We start from the raw sequence: 20,500 nt of genomic DNA, 5'->3' as shown, positions 1-20,500 counted from the left end.
AACCATAGTACCAACATAAGCAATTTAAATAGTGTAGTACGCTACACGCTTGCGTTTCTCATCGATATCAATAAAATGGGGAGGGTTGAAATATAGACTCTTGTCTACAAATTTTGTACTCGAAATCAAGTTAGGATCGAGTTCACATTTAAGTTGTATGTTATATAGTGGATAGTTCTATGAGTGGACTAATACGTGATCGAGCTTAATGTGGACCCGATTTTTTTTAGAACACCTTGTTGTTCTTCACCACTAGGAAGGATCAAAGTAGCACTTTTATTCCCTACTAGGAGGGATCACTTTTTTCCTCTTTTTGCATATTTCTTAGGTTAAATTATTTAATTTAATTACCATTAATTAAATTTATTTAATTTATTTATTTTTTATTTCTACCATAATAATTTCCTCGTATGTGATGTGAAAAGCAGTATGTAAATTTATCACGTGGTAGCAAAAATATTTCCACCTTAGGGTGGTATTCCACCAATCCAATTTCTTGGTCCAATGTCATTGCGTCTCACTCTGTCATTAAGCAAAATGTGAAACGCAATACATTGGACAAAGAAATTGCATAGGTGGAATACCACCCTTAGGCGTTAACACTTGAATCCCTCACTACGCTAGGATTCTATTTTAGAATACCTCGTTACACTCAGAATGTAATTATAAAATCCTTCACTATTTTTTTTTCTTTATTTTTTTTTATTAAAAGCACTATTTTTAAAATGATCTGCAGATACATGTTTCAATAAATGTAACTCTTCTATGGGAAGCTGTATCAGGTCTTCGTTCCCAACAAATTTGAACCCCTGCCTGCATCTGAAAACATACAGCCTTGGTTATGTACAGTTTATATTCCAAGTGTTTGCTAATGAGATGATCAACTGATTATTAAGCGCTAATATGCATCTATAAATCATGTTTTTTTGGCATCCAATTATCAACAACCCTTTATCAATGCTCTAACTTTTTATGTATTTATATGTCTGTTAATCATGAGAACCGGTCTGGCCTACTGGGCAGTAACCCTGCCTATGAAGCCGATGGTCCCAGGTTCAAATCCTGGTACGGGCATTTATTTATGTGATGACCATGCGTATTTGTTATGATGTATATATCGTTGTCTAAGTACCCACAACACGTCTTATTGAGCTTCCTATGGGATTAAGTCAATTTGTGTAATAATGTCGTATAATATTTTTTATAGATCACAAAAAGAGAGATTAATTTACTTACATTTCAGATTAATGTATTAAATAATGACTAGATTAAAAAAAATATGTTAAATAATGAACATTAATGCATAGATGATAGATAATTTTCCACTGAAAATCTTCGACGAATTAATGTTGTGTCATATTGCATGCAAGTTCTCAGGAAATTTCACATATTTTATTTAATTACTTACACTGATATACAAATAACATACAATTATCGATAGTTTTAGTACATCCCTAGTTCACAACAAAAAATAATATAAAATATCAAATTTTCGATGTGTTTAAAGCCTACTGCACCAAAATAAGGTCAAAAGTATTTAAAGCAATACGTACCGGTCTTTATCCAAGGGAGAGAGAAAAATTGCAAAAATTTAGAAAAAATAAGGGCAAACGATTGGTGGAAGTTCGTAAAAGGACAAGAACACTCGAAAGCTCTAATCAAAGGGTTCAACAGCAAAAATGCTAGGGAGCTTCTAGGGCTCAAAAGACACAAAGTCTGCGCGGTGACCAGAATTTTGACTGGACACTGTAAATTGAACAAACACATGTTTCAAATCGGAAAGAAACAAGACGCGACATGCAGGTTCTGCCATGAGTCAGAGGAGACTGCAATGCACATTCTCTGCTCCTGTGGACCACTAATGTCAAAAAGAAGTACCCACCTAGGGCGGCACGTATTGCAACCCTATGAGGTACAGAACATTACGGCCCAAAGAATCTGGAATTTCCTGGATTCAACGGGCATCAGTAATGAACTTTAAAGGGCTGTCACAATAGACCAATGCCTGGTCGACGTGGCATTCAAAGGCCCACAAACCACAATAATAATAATATCCAAGGGAGATTGCGCCATAAAATCTCTTTTTTCGTGATTTTCTCTAGTGGGTCGCTTGCCACATATTTCACACTTAGTAAACCGTTTTCTCGGTGGCATTGTAACAAACTCGTTCTTTACTCTGATCACGGTTCACTATTTTCGATATTTTCACTAAATAATAAAGAAATTGCACGAAATACCCGAACAAAACATTGAAGCCTTCATAACAAACAAAACAATTAGGCTGACAGTTGACTTGATGTAAACTTGACAGAATAAATAGCACTGACGTTTTATTTTTCTTCGTTGGCAAAGATTTGCGAAACAAGTTCCATCCAAAACTTATTTTGTTCCTAGTTGCGTCAGCCTGCAAAGAGCCACCACTACGTTCACTACGTTCGTTATGGCATCACTACGTTCTAAGACTAAGAAGAAAGTGGAAGGTGACACATACTCTAGTATGTGTCATGTCATAATGGTGTCATATAAATGTTCTGAAACCCCACATTTTTGCGCTTATAATGTTATCGTAAGCTGTTATCACACTTATAAGGATATCGTTCCATTACTTAATAACGAAATAAAATGTCTACTATGCGCAAAAAGTTGCCAAACATTGATAAGTTTTGGTTCACGTATGCCCTATATGCCTTCTTTTCGCTGAGTTGAATGAAAAAGAAAATCTTCAATTTCAGAACCTATCCCATATGGTATGGAAGGTAGAGTTAAGGAACGCAATCTCCATAGGCAGAACTTATGCAAAAGTGACCAGAGAAGAGGGCCTACCGCGAACCACGTTCGACGTGTTACCTCTCTGTCGCACTTGTAAATTCGTACGTAAATGTGACAGGGTGGCAACACGTCGAACGTGGTTCGCGGTAGGCCCTCTGGGCGGCTACCGGGAAAATCGAATTTCGGTTTTCGAGGTAGGCCCCCTGGACACTTTTGCAATAGTTCTGCCATAAGAGATTTTCCTCCTTTTAATTCCACACTTCACAGGTAGAATAGTTCCAAATATCTCCAGAGTAGCGCTAAAGTAGCTAAGAAAGTAACTAATTAATAATCTGTGCTAAGAACCTAGGCATTATTGACGGAGTGAAGTGCGCCGTCTATGATTTGATTTTTTTGTCAAGTATTCTAGGTGTTGTACCGCCACCTATTGAAAGTTTTTTGATGACACTTTTTGGTACATAGAGATTTAATTTCTTACCTCCACCTTCCATAATTATAATCAATAATGCCACAGATAAAGCAACTCTACGACGAACGCTAGTGGACCATACTCACTTATTTCTAAACCAAGCAAGGCGACAACGTAATGGGACAAATATATTATTTTTAATTGTTTCGTATTTTATTTTCAATATTTATTTCTTTGTGGCAAGTTATATTAGCAGAATATAAGCAATAAAAGTGTAGCAAGAAGCTAAATTGAGGTCTACACTACAAGAATATACCATACTTGTTTTTTTTTGTTATCTGGCAAGAAATTTCAAAAATCAATTTCTACCCGGTACAAGCAAGGGCGGTTGAGTTGTTCTGTTGACAGTTTGGTGAAGTGATAAAAAATCGTATTTTGCGATTATGTTTCTTGTGTGAATATAGTTTTTCTAGCATTTCCACTATGCAGAGATCAGGTAATATTGTCATTACTACTTGGAAATCGTATCGGAACACTGAATGCAAATAAGACATTCATTCGCGCCAACAGCTTATTTAATTTGCTAAAGATATTTTGTTGTATATTAATATAGCTTTAATCTGACCCACTTCCTTTTAACCCGTGTATTTACTATTTGGTCAACATGTAAAGCACAATTTATACTTTCGAATGTAAGCGTGCCTTGCAATTCACTTTTCCAAGTATCATACTATCAGCGTTCAGCATCTATTGTAGTGCTCCTAGTTTTGTTTTGAAATGTAAATGTATATAATTTAAACTATTTATTATACTCCCAATTCAGTAAAATTAATAACCTGATACATTTTATTTGTAAAATATTATCAGGAATGTAATGGCCTAAATATAAATAAGTCGAAATGAGCATAAATAATTTGAAATGCTACTTAAAATGAACACTTTAATCCACATTGATGCAGTCTCTGTGATTCTTTTGCTTCAAGATTATTTCTTGAAATTCTTTCTTTTCAATCATTTCATATGTGCATTCCTGAGAGTTATCTAAGTATATGTATATTTATTTACAAGGTGTAACAAAAAAAGTTGGGCTCTGTTCTATATCATGTTCTGATTAGGAAAAAGTAGAAGAAAAAACAAATTGTCATAAAAATCTTTTGGCCTCTTTATGGTGAGTTGGCAGACTTAGACAACCTGGCCCATAATTTATTGTCAAAAAAATTAGACCCACTTTCTTCTAACCCAAACATGATATTGAATATGCCCTTACATTGATCCCCACTATTTTTTTTACTTACATCTGAATATAATTAGATTATATTGTCACCTAGTACTCATAGTAAGAGCATTGCTTAGTTTGGGGGCTAGGTTGTTCTGTGTAAAATTGTCCACAAATAAAAAAAAGAATGGCCTTGCATACAAGGACATAATTTGGAACCATTGTCACCTTACCAGATTTTTATTGTGTACTATTTATAATTATAATTAAGTGAATAATTACAAATTAATTAATATGGTCCTATTCTGCCTGAAACACAGGAACTCCTAGTTCAGGCATTTGTAAACTTTTCCTTATCCTTAATCCTTAGTCTTTAAGTGCTAACACTGTACTTATACGGTTTTCAATAAAATTATTTGTATTTGTATTTGTATTGTTCCAAATTATGTTCTATATATAGATTTATTTCTTTTTCTTTTATGCAGCATCAGAATGTATTATCTTGTATCCATTGAAATCACCTATCACTAAACTATGCCCATGTGGAGACAACTCAATGTAGTCATTCCAGCACATTTTTTTAGAAATAAAAGTATTGGCTGGTGTTAGACTCATTACTAACATGTTGTTTGACCACAACATTTTCTCTATGACATGATACTTTGTATGGATGTGACAAGAATTTATCAAATTTCATCATTTTACTACATTTCGCTGAAGGTAACAAGAGCCTAACTCTATTATCATGTCTGTCTAAAGAATCAGTCATCTTTGACCATTTAGTATAATTTGTAATTCCAAATATGAAACAAATTACTGAATTTCCACAAATACCTATTTATTAGTTTGTTTTTATATTAAATCGGGTAGACCATCTATTACTGGCCACTTTCCAATAACTGGCTACCTTATACTAAAATAAAATGGCTAATATAAGAATTCTATCAATTTATTTACACAATTTAAGTAAACTAACATTAATTTAACATTAGTTCTGAAATTTTACAAGCTTGGATTGTATGAATATTAAACAGCAGTGTTTGCCGAAACGTTAATGCAATTAAACTTTATTGGCCATTAACCATTATAAATTGAACCGTAAACTATAACCATCCATTACGGTTCAATTTATAATGGTTATGGGTTAATTGCAATTAACGTTCGGCCAACACTGTTAAACAGAATCTTTTTTTAGTATTAGGTGGCCAGTTATTGGAAGGTGGACAGTAGACGGTTTACCCTTATAATATGGTCTGTAGTGTCATTGAATTATTATTGATTAACACACGCATTATATCTTTTCATTTCTGATTGGTGGTATGACTTACTGCAAGTGAAACCTTGGAAGTAGGGTTTGCACAAGGGATCTGAAGTGTATGGGAAGATCTACAGATCCGGATCCAGATTCACATAATTTTTCTTTTACATATGGTCATGGATTTGTATTGGCCATTTAACCCCTCACACAAGTAGGATTTCAATTTGAACTCAAAATAAAAGAAATAGTTACTTCAGTAACCACAAACCAGTTGTGGATATGGAAAAAAATGTTTTAAGCTCGCACTTTTAAGATGCCATATGCCATCACCCAATTTTATTAAATACTTTTCAGATGCCTCAGTGGAAAATTTCTATCCACAGGGGGGAGAGGAGGTGGGGGGGTTGGGCAGGTGCCTACGCCCATGGCCAATGCGCAAACGTTTTTATATTTATATTCCAGGTCAATCTTACACAGATCGACCTAACCCTAAACTAAGCAAAACTTGTACTATGGGTACTATAGGCGACGATATACATAGGTACGTATACATAGAAAACGCCGACTCCCTCGTAAGTTGTAAGAAAAAATAACTAAAATAAGACATGGTCGAACTCCCCCCCCCCCCTAAATCATCTTACGTAATAAACGAATGGCGCCCAACTTACTGTTACTAAAACTAAATGCGTATCGCAGAGCCATACCTCTCACCTCACCTTTGTATGATCCCTGCGGTGGCATTGTTTCGTGCTCGGAGCGTGACCTCATCCCGGTGCGCCCTGGCGTGACCTTCCTACTGTAATTGACACCCCTTCTCATGGTTGCGTGCCCCTTGTCAACACTGAAAAAACAGAGACGATGACAGCTGTTAGAAAGTTAGATGTTTAGTTTACATGTTTCTTAGGTGGGGTGCTCGCTTTGGGAACGTTACTTGTCGTGTCATTTCATATAAATTGCCACGACAATAATGTTATGAATTGTCCCTTATTTCCATATTTATGAAGGCTAAGGCTATTAGTTAAACTAGTAGTCTTAGAAAAGGCTTGGAACCGGTTTTTGAAATAACGGTCAATACCGGTTTATTTACGCCGGGCCGGTTATAACGCAAACGTTTCAAGAACTTTATTGTAACTTAAAAAACCGGTTCATTCGACGAGCGACGCAACAGCCGGTCGGCGGGTTTTTGTCGTTCTAAACCGGTTAATTTGACAAGAACTGTTCCCATGAAACTGGTTTGAAAATAACGGTTTTTCGGGTGAAACCGAAATTAAAAGGTTTTGCGCCAAGTACATGATAACGATTTGGAAATTTAACCGGTTTCCGAGCCTTAGTCTTAGATTCTTTAAAGGGTCAATTAATAACAACTGTCAAAAATCTATTCTTACGTTGCTCTGGCTCTAGCCTAATAACGCTTAAGAAACAGTCTTAGGCCCAAGTAGTCCCAGCCCAGTTCTCACCCGCTATTACCCGCGACAGGCAGCGGCCCGTCGCCCGCGGCGATCAGCGGCGTCTGTATGGTCTGTATGGTGGCGCATCTACGAATAGATGTTTGGGATTTGGGAACTCCCGACCGAGGCCTAGGGTTTTCCTTTGGGCATTAACCTGTCGTCTAAGCTGTCAAAAAAAGCAACCCTCTATCTCCTGCTTCCCACCCGCGGGGGCCACCCCCCATGATATCTTACGACGGTTTTTTTTGTACCCGAGTAAATTCGAAGTCGAAAATTTTAAACGGCTGGATATGTCCTTACGTAACAATCCGGCCGGGGTAGATTGAGGATAGGGTGACTAGATCTGATTTCCAGTGTTACGGGACAACTGCATTGAAAATACGGGAATCGAGGTTAAAATACGGGACAGGCCGTTTTTTATTATTTTATACAACATAATTTTTTTTGGCATAATCAATTAAATAACATACAATTGGTAAATTTCTTAATGAAAGACTTTAAAAAAACAATATTAAATAATATAAAACACAACAAGTTTTATAGTACCCGGAAAGGAAAATGTGAATTAATCTAAATAGGTATTTTTATCACTAATTGCCTTTGCATCATAAAATTACAAGACAATTGCCTTTGCATCATAAAATTACAAGACAATGTACTGTCCCGTATTGGTTTCGCCAAACTACGGGATAGTGAAAATTTCGTGCCTGAAATACGGGACAACCCGTAAAATACGGCGCTTTTTTCTCAAAACCTTGACAAATGTAGGTGTATGGCTTTTTTTTAGCCGGAGATATCCGTTCTGGGTAGAAGACGTGTTGAAGAAGGTATTCCAAGTTTTGTCTAGCTAAAATATAATTAAAATTATATCTTTTATTTAAATCGCATGAGGCGTGCGTTGCTTACCCTCCGCTCATAATTCAGGTCAATTCGATATGTGAATGTTGATATTGTTGATTGGAGCAGGATAATTAAATAAACCATATTTGGAACAGTTCTAAAATCTATTCATTGCCTATTTCCTACATTGCGATTCAGATTCAATTTTAATAATGAGCTTTAAACTAGTTAGGAACCGACAATTATGAATGAGCATTCCATTATCAAATTGTTGAAAACATTATTGTAATCATCCAATGCGATATTTTGTTTTTAACAGACTTCTTACAGTTTGACGTACTTTATTATATTCGTGTTAAAATTGAAATGCATTTTATGGAGCCAGTGCTACCTAGTATTCAATGTGTATTCATGAATTATATTCGTGTTAAAATTGAAGTGCATTTTATGGAGCCAGTGCTACCTAGTATTCAATGTGTATTCATGAATTATATTCGTGTTAAAATTGAAGTGCATTTTATGGAGCCAGTGCTACCTAGTATTCAATGTGAATTCATGAATTATATTCGTGTTAAAATTGAAGTGCATTTTATGGAGCCAGTGCTACCTAGTATTCAATGTAGATTCATGAATCATGAGTGCGGCTGCGGCCTAACCTCGTTTATTGCGTTACAAATTAAAATGTGCGTTTCTACTTAATGCAATACTATATAATAAAATAACACAGTTTTGCACGTCTGGCTCCAGTAATACCTATTCTTAAACTTTTAGTAACTTCATATATATGTTGGCGGTGATCATGAAATTCTTAGAAATATCGTGGAACGTGAAAATAAGCGTCTCATTCCAAACTAACCTATCCTACCTATCAATTGGTTTAATTAATGTGACTAGCGTCAAATCATTATATAGGAATTTTACGATCGGCCGCCGACATTATATGTCTTTAGAAGTTACGAAAAAGTTACAAAAATTCAGCATGCCGTATTGTATCATTTATATATTATAACTGGGGTAGTGATTATGATCATAGAACAATAAGTATTTCAGGATTTAAAAAGTAGAAGTCTTTTAAACGTTAACGGTTTCTGAACATGTGGTTTAGTCTTTAAAAAGTTGTCAGTTTTAGAAAAAAGTGCTTTTAGCTAATCCAAGTGGTAATTAAGGCAATCGATAAATAATGACATGTGGAATTATGGAGTAGGTAAATTAGTCACCTAAAATAGCTCCTCAAAAAATGCTCACGTCATGAAACTCGGACAGATTAGAATGCGACCCATACCCGGTAGCGTAATATGTACCAATGGGCATAAGTTAATTCATTATAATAAGGACATGTACAATTACAATTTGCATGTATGGCCATTTCTCCCTATAAATATAATCCCGTTTTTTGTTCCTTAGATTAATTATTAAGAATTAATATAAGTATTGTCTAGTTAATCTAGTTATAAAGTTCAGTTTCTCAGCAATTTTATGAACACACATAAAAAATAAGGGACATAGGAAATAGTACATTACGATACAAGTGCGAATTACCTATTCGCACATGTATCGTTCAACGTTTTACAGTACATATGGCCCTTTAAGTGTTCGACGCAGTAACGTAATATGCTGATTTTCGCACTAGTGCGGTAAAGTACCACCATATGTACTTTTAACTTATTTGAAGGCGAAATTCGGGGAATATTGAAATCGGTCCACGATTTTACCCAATTCGTCCTCTTTATGGTTTTCAAACAGAGATAGTGAGAGCAACATTTATTAAAATACCTAGTTTTCAAAAGTGAATGTGATATAGCTTTATACCTACACACCTACGTTATTTATCTTAACATCCATTTACTTTTAACTGCCCTAAATACTAATCAGCATAAAACCTGAAACCATCTCTCTCGTTACTCGGTAGTGTCCGAGATGGCTGACCTTAAGCCAGCGACAGCCACTCCGTCGGAATCTGCGGAGTTGCGAATTCTCAGCATGCACCATTCCCACAAATAGCATGTATTGTTGTGCCGTGCGTGGCGTTTACTTACGTTGCACCTCGTTCGCGGCTCAGTCGCGTACGCGCGCCGGCTCTCTCCGACGAGATCAACAAATCTTAAACGCGCCAAGTTCAACGGTCTAAACCTACCCTAACAATCTAAACTCGATTACTGTCAATATTTGTGAGTGACGACATGTTTATTGACTGATACATTGATCGCCTCAAAACATGCTCAACTGTGGCACTTGTGTTTTGATTTCAACGGCTGTGCTCTGATGTTTAGTTTGTTTATGGATATTATGTGTCTTTAGTTCTTTGATCTGAGCTTTACGCGGACACCATAAACGGATATAATGGAGGCTATGGATACATCTTCTCTTACATGTAAGGATTATGTTTATATTTTTATAGTCTGTATTGTATTTCGTAGTGTTCGAGTAATACATATATACCATGTTCGTAACATTATTAACAAATTGTCACGTTTTCAACTAAAAGGTACCACTTTGTCGGTTGACGATAGGGTTTATTTCACATCGAAGTCTAATGGAAATAGGGCCTTATTGACAACCGACAATTAAGTACCCTTTTAATTGAAAACAGCACAATTAACGAAGGATTAACATAATTTTATGTTTGTTCTAGTTATTAACAATAACGAATTTAAAAGCATTAATTTCGTAATTTTATATTTATTTATCATATCAGTTCCAGTTTGACTTCTGAAGTTGTGTGTGTTCGTGAGAGTCAGAATGGCGGGTGTACCTAAATAAAAATAATTGAAAAGCATACCATATTTTTGTACCTAATTTGTACTATTTAGTACCTCCATTAAAAAAAATGTACCTCACGGTACGTAAAGTTATCATCAAAAAACAGTACACCCGCCATCCTGACAGTCAGAATGGCGGGTGTACTTTATTACGCTATGTTCCCGTGGATATTGATAAATTCTATAAAAGCCAAATTGTTGTACCTTTTTTGTACCTTCATATTCAATTATAATATGAGTCATTTTATTTGTGGTTTCCAAGTTTACTCATTTTATATTTTGCGTGCTATTACAATTTTGCAGGCGTTATAATTTTTCAAGTTATCGATTTCATTTTTAAGAAAAAACGCTAAGGTACAGTTATTTTTATTACGCCAGGATTTAGTACCTTTAATGTTTAATCTGTTAAGTTCAAACAACTCAGAAAATCATGTCATGTCACGCCAACGACATGAGATCTTTAGTTGCTACCTTTTTAATATCAACCTTTGTACTGTGTTTAGTGTGTTCAGTACTTACAGTGCCTGTGAAAAATACCAAGTCAGTCGTTTATTGACCTCGCTGATTTTGTAACTATAAAATACTCTTACGTATCGCATGTTCATCTAACTAATTATATTGATTTAAAAAGAACTAGTAAATTTTTCAATGCGAAATCTTTTTGTAATCTTGTATACACTCTCTTCCAAAATTCGTATAGTCACGGAAGTGAAGATGAATGAAAATAAAACGCCTCAAATTTATTATGAGGTTACATACATGTATGTATCTGTAAAATACAAACGAAAATAAATTCTTATCTCTCAACCTCTGAGTCTCTTTTCCTTTGATTAATCAGGGTGCATATATGGGTTAACTTCCAGTCGAAGCCGACAATTGTTTAGTCCCTCGTCAATTGTTTATGTTTTCGTCAGTTTATAGAAAAATAAAACAATTGCGATCGAAACAATAGTAGCTTATAGATGCACTGACATTGGTGTCATTTCCAATAGTCGTTGCACAGGAGGATAACGATTCATCATTTCATATTCTATTTTTGAAATAGTTTCATGAATTTACATGGATGTTAGGCAATTGTTAGAATCAGAAACTGAGGACGTAGATTTGTGTTGTTGTATACGTACGTTTTCATGAGCCATTGTTTTTTTGAAGTTCATTATATAAAATAGCACATAACGTTTTATTTCTATTGTTTCATGTGCCGAATTTTCATCAACTTCAAATTCAGCGGTAAGTACCTTTATTCATAATATTCAAACAGTGACCTCCTGTTAACTTACATATGTGAGTTAAAAAAACACAGAGGCTATAATAATTCAAAGGTTTGAATGATTATACCAAAGTTTGAATCTAGTGTACTACTTAGGCAGATAAAATTTCAACTGAACGTGCTGCTTAAAAAGCAATATTAAACATATTATCTATATCCCGAAGATATTCTATAACTATAACCAAATTATAATTCGGCTTTACATTCGAAATGCGTTGGCATTATGAAGTGAAGCATATTTTATAGAAATTATTGGGTCATACGAACCGTTTGTCCATGCGGCACGTATGTTGGGTGTCATTAGAATTACGAGCAGGAATTCGCGACCGCTATTCGGCCCTCGGGCGCCGAGGTTGGCCCAGCAGGCGTGCGACACCGATATCGCACGTCCCTATGGTCATCCAGTCATCCTCGGACCGCTCGCCAATCGTTGCTCATACTCATACGGTGACGATTGCACTCAACGCGTTTGCTATACCTACGTCGCAGCGTATGAATCAGTTCACATTTTTTTAACGCCACTCGCTAGTTCAGACGCCATTTTATTAATTAGTTCATTGCTCCAGGTTTGCGCGAGTTCCTTGGAAGCACTATATTTGCCTTCGGATTCCTTTCCATTCCAATGAACCAGTGTGTGACTATTTTTGCGTCCTGTTGATGGTAACATTCTTAGTGCTTTTGTTTCGATAGTTCAAGTGCGCGGTTTACCGATACTTCTGAAGCAAAAAAAAACTGAATTACCAGATATTCTCGATAAGAATGTTTGTGTGCATTATACCATAAAAGTTTATCACGGACAACGAAACTGTAATGTTATTTGTAATCGGTTGATTCACACACTGGCTTCAGTCGGCGCTCCTCCGGATGTGTGATTTGTCGACATAAATGAGCTATCTGACTTGCCAGTGCGAACAGCAGTAATTATTGGAACATGTTTCCTCCTTAAACGCCACCGGTGTTGTAACAATTAGTACTCAGTGACGTGTATATTCTAACAGTTCAGTGAGAGTGAATATCAGTTAAATTATGGCCTCAATTTCGGAATCCCCATTGAATAGGCCGAGAAACAGACCTGTTTTGTCTCGGTACAAGCCAAATTCTAATGCTTCCGCTGAACAGGTAAGTTATTACATATTACAACATTAGGACGATTTATTAGAGGTTCCAGATGACAGACAAGTCCTAAGTATTAAATAAATATTAATTCAGTAAAATTGAATTGTTTTATAGTTAGTAGAAATCTTGGCCGTCCGTCATACTAGTACAAGGCTCGCCCATTAGAAACTTGTGGTCATCCTTCCTTTGTGTTACTAGACAAGTGTGTAAACTAATATGTACTCGAAAGTACATATTAGTTTACACACTTAGTAGTGTATTGTTAGATCGTTTTGTGTGTCTACTGTTTTTGTTACCAGCAAGTCTGTAGGTAATTAACCCATAAATGATTACGTTCCTACAATCGCTACTATGTCTGCGGAGTTTGGGAATATACATATTTAAATACCGAAATGAAATGTATTTCGAGCAAATAACATTCTATTGTATTGTATTGATAAGGGGTGTACCAAAAAAAAAAACTATAAACTTGAAATGAAAAAAATCTGATGAAAATTGTTAAAAAACTGTTAGTAATGGTTTTGGAGGCCTCGTACGTGGTTATCAGGTATAAACTATTTTCAATTTTGTATCTAGTACAAGGTAAGCGCTTCAAATTTGGAACGCCTATAACCTATCAGGGCTATAACCGCGAAAATCGAAGTTCGTCAATTGGGGGCATTTTTCTCTGTCACTAATTACGTCTTAGTAAGAGTAAAAGAGAACGATCCCCGCAATTTGCGAATTTCGGTTTTCGCGGCAGGCCTCCTGGGCGCGTAGACAAGATGCCAATCGTTAACGCTCCGTAGCGATCGAAACGCAACTGTCTCTGCCGCACTAATATTGAAGAGTGATACAGAGAGAACTACACTACGCTACGGAGCGGTAACGATTGGCATGTTGTCTACGCACCCTGGAATTATAATATCATTGTCTTAAGTAGGGAAAATTGTCAACATAAAAAAAGAAGATAAGAAAATTACATGGTTTTTCAAATACCCACCGGGTGGCAAACGAGGTCAGAAAATTTAATTTAACTATAATTATTTGTTACTACATATAAAAAAAAAGTGGCTGTGACAGAATCGGACAGACAGACGGACATGACGAATCTATAAGGGTTCCGTTTTTTGCCATTTGGCTACGGAACCCTAATGAACCTATATAATTTTCCGTGCGTGTTATATCTAACTAGGTTTATATGTTTACATATCGTATTTAGGGTTCCGTACCCAAAGGGTCAAACGGGACCCTATTACTGAGAAACCGCTGTCCGTCCGTCCGTCCGTCCATCTGTCACCATGAACCGTGATAGTTAAGACAGTTGAAATTTATACAGATTATGTATTTCTGTTGCCGCTATAACAACAAATACTAAAAACAGAATAAAATAAATATTTCTTTCCAATCTCGAGGTTCTCATCCAATCACCGAAGTTAAGCAACGTCGGGCGGGGTCAGTACTTAGTGGGTGAGCGTTTTTATAGATAATGGTACGGAACCCTTCCTGTGCAAGTCCGACTCGCACTTGGCCGGTTTTTTTGCGGCGCATATTTAGCTATGTTATAAATCTATGAAGCATTTGCTTTTTAACAAATGTAGCGTGACCATTTTTCCTGCTTATAAAGTTATTTATAAACTATTGGCGGATAATGCTCCAATATTACATTCAAGAGATACCTACTATTACAACGTATTCGTATAATATACTGGTGCTTACTATAATCCTTACTAGACATATCCTTATCAGATAGTATAGTATACACGCGTGCATCTAGAAATCTAGATAATATCTGGAGTCTAGATAGAGAACTACAGTACCTACTGCTTAGGAATGGGAAGTCATGATTTAGAAAGGGTGTTCATACTGTGACATGTTGCTTTTATTTCCAGTTGTTAATTATCTTCCTAGATGTTAATTAATGCATTTTCTCTGATTGTTCAAATATGTGTGATTTTGACTCCAAATACCAGTTTAATAAAAAAGAAAAAGCGCAATTAAATGCTTCAATCAATCAATCAATCAATCATTTATTATTTCGTCATCATAGGTATAAAATACATTTAGTACAGGTGATAGGGTGTTTTTCATGTAGCAACTATGATGTACCTTTCCGGCGTACGACATTTTAAAACATAACTACCCAAATAAATTAATTTACAATTGAAATACATGTTACAAACAGAAAAAAAAGCAAATAAATAAAAAAAAAATGTCAATAAACCTTACATACTACACCTACAATTACTAATAAGAATGTACAGCCAGTTTAATATTGAATTACATTTAGGAATAATATAACAAATTCGATGTCACTATATTTATATACTACTATCACATAGAAAATCTTGAACATTATAGTAACATTTTTCCAAAAGAAATTTGCGCAACAACCTTTTAAATTTCTTCGAGCCAGTACTTTTGAAGTCAGAAGGCAGTTTATTATATAGCCTTGGGCCCATTGTCACAATACTGTTGAGCATAAGGCTAGTTTGACACGTTTCTAGGTGCACACCAGGGTTTCTAGGACGCAGATTGAAATCTTGTGGTGGCTCTCTCCTTTGGAACAGATCAGGGTTAGAGTTAACAAATACGCAGCACTCATATATGTAGAGAGATGGCAATGTTAATATACTTAACGTTTTAAAAAGAGTCTGGTGACTTTCCACGCGTTGTAATCCGCATATTGCTCTTATACATCTCTTTTGCGCTAGGAATAATACATTCTTATATGTTGAGTTGCCCCAAAATATTATACCATATCTTAAGGTGGATGCAACAAAACCATGATAGGCTGTTAGTACAGTACTACGATCGGCTGTCTTCCTTAATCGATATAGAGCATAGGAAAACTTAAATATTTTTTTGCATACTTCTGTGCAGTGTGACTCCCACGACATATTATGATTTATGTGGATTCCTAAAAACTTTTGTGTTAGGGTTTTGTTAATAGTGTGTCCCTCGTATTTAATTCTTATGTCTGGAACTGTTTTCCTTTGAGTAAATTGCATGAATTTCGTTTTCTCCAAATTAATTTTTAAATTATTATCAACAAGCCATTGTATAATATTATAAATAGTTGTGTTAATGTCAAGTTCAAAGTCACAGTCTTGATCATGTTTTATAAATACCGTGCTGTCGTCTGCGAAAAGTATCATTGGATGTTGGGTGCTACTGGTGATGTCATTAATATAAATTAAAAACAAACAAAATGCTTGATTGTTGGGTCCGAAGTTCATTGCGACGACAGGGGAGAGTGACATAACCCGAGTGCCGATCTCGCTTGTAACGATTTTTAAATTTCGTAAAAGAACACATTTATTCCGAAATTATTGTTGGTATTTGTAAATTCTCGTAGGAGTGCATTGATTAATATTGATTACCTTGAAATCTCAAGTCATCCATCACACCCGTTGTAGGTTTTCCATTCATTGGAGCGGCATCATTTTACACCGCCCATAAGTCCGTAGATACAATGAGTATCTGTTGCAAGTGGGATGTGTTCATTATCGGATGTTGCAACGTTGCAATGAGCTGGTTGCGAAATTAGCATGCGTCCTAATTTTAAATATTGTTTCTATCTGACATCAATATATAATAAGCCTATACGGTGTTCCACTGCTGGGCAAAGGCCTCCCCCCTCGATCTCCACTCGTCTCGGATTTGAGCAATCTCCGGCGAGTCGTTGAGATATGCATCCAGGTCGTCCCGCCGTCTGGGCCTACCCGATCCTCGCCCGTGTTGCGGCACCCATACCGTGGTTATTTTGGCCCACCTCCTAGTATGCTGCGCTCCATAGCTCTTTGGCAAACCTTCAATTTGGTCTTTTGCGCCTCGGTGAGTGCGTACATCAAATTTAATCTAATTTAACTAATTATATCCTAAGTAATACTTCGGCAACCGAATTCCAAAAATTGGCACGGGCACATTTTACGAAAGCGACTGGTTTCCCAATCCTGAGCGGAAACTAGACTTCTTTGAATCCCAAAGAAGTCTAGTTTCCGCTCAGGATTGGGAAACCAGTCCGATTTATTTATGATATTTTCCTTCACAGAAAACCGACTAGTAAACATCAAATGCTCAACGAAACAATCTACCAGATAAAATACTAAATTGTATCACTATATTCTAGGCTGGACCCCTAATAAAAATGGCCTTAAACATTTTTAGGTAGGCAAAGATCACTTTTTGTTTCACTTGGGACGGTAACGTTGCCACAGTCCGCCAAAGGGTTAAAATCTAAATTCACCTAAAGTAATTGGGATTGTATGAAGTTGGAGTAGGCTGGTTCGACTCCGGACTACAGCGGCCTATTTTAACTTGGGCGAGTGTTCGCTTTGTTATCTTTACTGTTGTGAATGTTTCCGTTTGTTTAAGAAACATTGGCTGTTGGTCTGATCGCACGTGCCTCTTTGGCTAAACTATGCCTCGAGCTCTGACTAATTGTGCATTCAGGCTAAGTGATAAATCACGTTTTAATTGTACGTAACCGGCGGCAGTTCTAAACCCTAAGTTTAGATTGCGCTTGTACTTTGGCGTATAGTTCAATAAAATTACATATCACTGTATCATATGTCGAAGCAAGCCTGACAAGAATATTTTGTTTGATTAATAATTTACTTATACTAGAGTTTAGATTAGATTTCACTTAATCGGTTTCAAAAAATAGGTCAAGTGTTAACTCACGTCAGAGGGCCTAGCCATGATGCTAATCGTTTGCGCCATAGCGAACGTAACGGTAATGTCTCTCTATCACTCTTCCATATTAGTGTGACAGAGAGACATTAGCGTTTCGTTCGCTACGGCGCAAACGATCGCAAACGATTGGCATCTTAAACTAGGCCTTCAGGTCGTAAAGTAGAAATTACCCGCTGCGCAAACGCTCCTATTTAATATGTGATACTAAAACAAAGTACTTACAAGTACAGCACGTAATAAAGAATACTTCAGATCGCGTGATTGTTGGCGCGGGTGACAAATAATTGAAATAATTTAGACATTCTCTTCCGTTCTATAGGTATATTTAAATTTACTATTTTGGTCGTACGTGTACACAGAACATGCGTACGGTGCTTAATGATTTACCTTATTAGCCATGACGCACGACCTCGCTAAGCGTGTAACATCTACTTGTTTGAGTAATTACTAACCTATATGGAATTATCGTGTTAATGTCTTCAAGTATTATTCACTTGACAACGTTTTATCAGTTTGCTTAAGTACACTCTGATACTGCATGGACGAATGTGTCTCAAAACAGGAGTATAATAATTTGGAACATACATGAAATATTTTGCAAGATGTCAATCGAATGACTTCCCATGAAGTTGAAAAGTTTCTAATAAGATAATATTATACGAAAGTGTGGCGCGTGCAGCACCGCTAGTAAAAAATGGCTATTACAAAAATTGTATAGAAAAAATTAAAAATAAGTTTTTCGCTATTATCGCCGTAAAACATGCGTTTAAGTAATATATAATATTTAAACGCCGGTACTATATAGGCGATACAGCCGACTCTCCTATGTATATATTTGCTATACTTTTTTTTCTCATTTTAACAAGATATGATAATACTTTGTAATGATAGTTGTTTAGACACATTTTTCCGATAATAATAATTACGATTTTAAATTCGAATATCTTTACAAATATGCAAGAAAATGATTTCGGATATCACATTTTTGCATTAATTTGGTGTTGTTGAATGTGTTAATTGAATAAACATAATCTAGTACATTTCGATGCTAGTGCGGAAAGTATGTCATTACTTCACGAGTACCGAGATATCTTGCCACGAGCCGCAGGTGAGTGGAAAGACTCGGGACGAGTGAAGAATGACATTTCCGCCACGTGTATCGAACGACGTTTTTTAATACAGTTACGAAAAAATAAGAAAAACAACAAGTACTTTTTTATGCATGTTCTATAAGACAGAAACAATTGTAAGTATAAAATATTATACTATTATTACCTAAGTATCGTTATTTACGATTATTTGTGTATCGTATATTTAAATTGTATGAAAACAATATCGAATGTTGCCTTTGGAAACTTAAAATATTCTTGCAGTAAGAAAAAACGCCTCTGCTTTGACAGGCGTTTCGGCAGCTATTCCGTTCCATTCAGAAAACTTATTAAGAACGGTTTTTCAATATTCAATATTAAAAAATAAACGTGTTATAATGATGAAGAGGTAAGTAATAATATATGAAATATGCTTATATTTATTATTTATACATTAACAGTAGGTTTTTATGTTGATTACGACTTTTAAAGGAAACTAACATTAACACTCATGAATAAGTAGTCTTGAATTGGAACGAGTGGAAAAGTAAAATGCACTAGTTCGCGAAATCCAACTTTCCGCACGCTAAACAGCTACGTAAAGTAGCACTTTTTGAGCAACTGTATTAAAAAAATATTTTCATGTATGTTCCTGATTGCGTTTTTTGTTAGGTACTTTGCACTATACTTGAAATGATTACCAATTTTTCCTTGTCAAATGTACGAGTACCTAATGATATTAGTATGAGTATCAATATGACTGACAAAGATGGAGAAACATTTTTAAAGTGTATACAGACACAGTATATCTGACTATAGGCCTATATCAGTCCTACCATCAATCTCGAAAGTAATAGAAAAGCTTATCAACGCTAGATTAATGAACTATCTAAGTAAATATGAAATATTGTCAAAAAACCAATATGGCTTCAGGCAAGGTATCAGTACAGAGGATGCGGTAACTGCACTTTCTACCGAAATTGTTAAAAAGGTCGACAACAATAAAAAGTGTATTACCGTATTTCTTGACCTCAGAAAAGCCTTCGATACTGTCTCTGTCCCCACACTAATAAATACTTTGGAAGCAATAGGTATCAGGGGTGCCGCTCTTTCATTGCTAAGAAGCTACATGGAAAACAGAAAACAACGTGTAAAAATAGGAAGATATGTCAGTGATGAATGTGTTGTACGTTACGGTGTCCCACAAGGTAGTGTGCTGGGCCCTACACTATTTCTAATTTATGTTAACGAATTGTGCACTTTAAAAATCGAGAGAGGATCTATCTATGCCTATGCTGATGACACGGCCGTCGTATTCTGGGGTGATAGCTGGGACGAAGTTAAGAATACAGCAGAGCAGGGGCTTGCTACTATTGCCCGCTGGCTGCAAGCTAACTTACTCACCCTAAATACTGATAAATCTAACTACATCTGTTTCACCAAATACAACAGGACACAGCCGGATTTAAACTTTACAGTTAGGATACATACGTGTGACAACAGACTTGAGTCTGGCTGCTCCTGTTCAATCATTAATATGGTCGAATGCACAAAATACCTTGGTATCATGATTGATCAGCGTCTAACCTGGCATGCGCACACTGAACTGATTATGTCACGAACACGGAAACTAATCTACATCTTTAAAAA

General features: G+C 35.9%; 1 protein-coding gene and 1 long non-coding RNA gene across 2 annotated transcripts in view; one reads left to right on the top strand and one right to left on the bottom strand.

Annotated features, from left to right (window-relative positions):
* Positions 1-564: 564 nt before the first annotated feature.
* Positions 565-18,799, bottom strand: LOC133518963 (uncharacterized). Its single transcript, XR_009799561.1, has 3 exons — positions 17,985-18,799; positions 6,369-6,493; positions 565-819 (listed from the first exon to the last, which is right to left on the bottom strand). It is a non-coding gene; the product is annotated as an uncharacterized LOC133518963 (long non-coding RNA).
* LOC133518962 (septin-7) overlaps positions 12,740-20,500 on the top strand; it is a 56,283-nt gene continuing 48,522 nt past the window's right edge. Inside the window, exon 1 of the mRNA XM_061852786.1 lies at positions 12,740-13,088. Within this exon, the coding sequence (XP_061708770.1) occupies positions 12,996-13,088 (93 nt within the window). The 5' untranslated portion in view covers positions 12,740-12,995. The remainder of the gene's footprint in view (positions 13,089-20,500) is intronic.

The sequence above is a fragment of the Cydia pomonella genome, chromosome 6, assembly GCF_033807575.1.
Source record: "Cydia pomonella isolate Wapato2018A chromosome 6, ilCydPomo1, whole genome shotgun sequence".
NCBI lineage: Eukaryota > Metazoa > Arthropoda > Insecta > Lepidoptera > Tortricidae > Cydia > Cydia pomonella.
The sequence above is the reverse complement of the archived record's forward strand: the minus strand, read 5'-3'. Positions and strand labels throughout refer to the sequence as shown.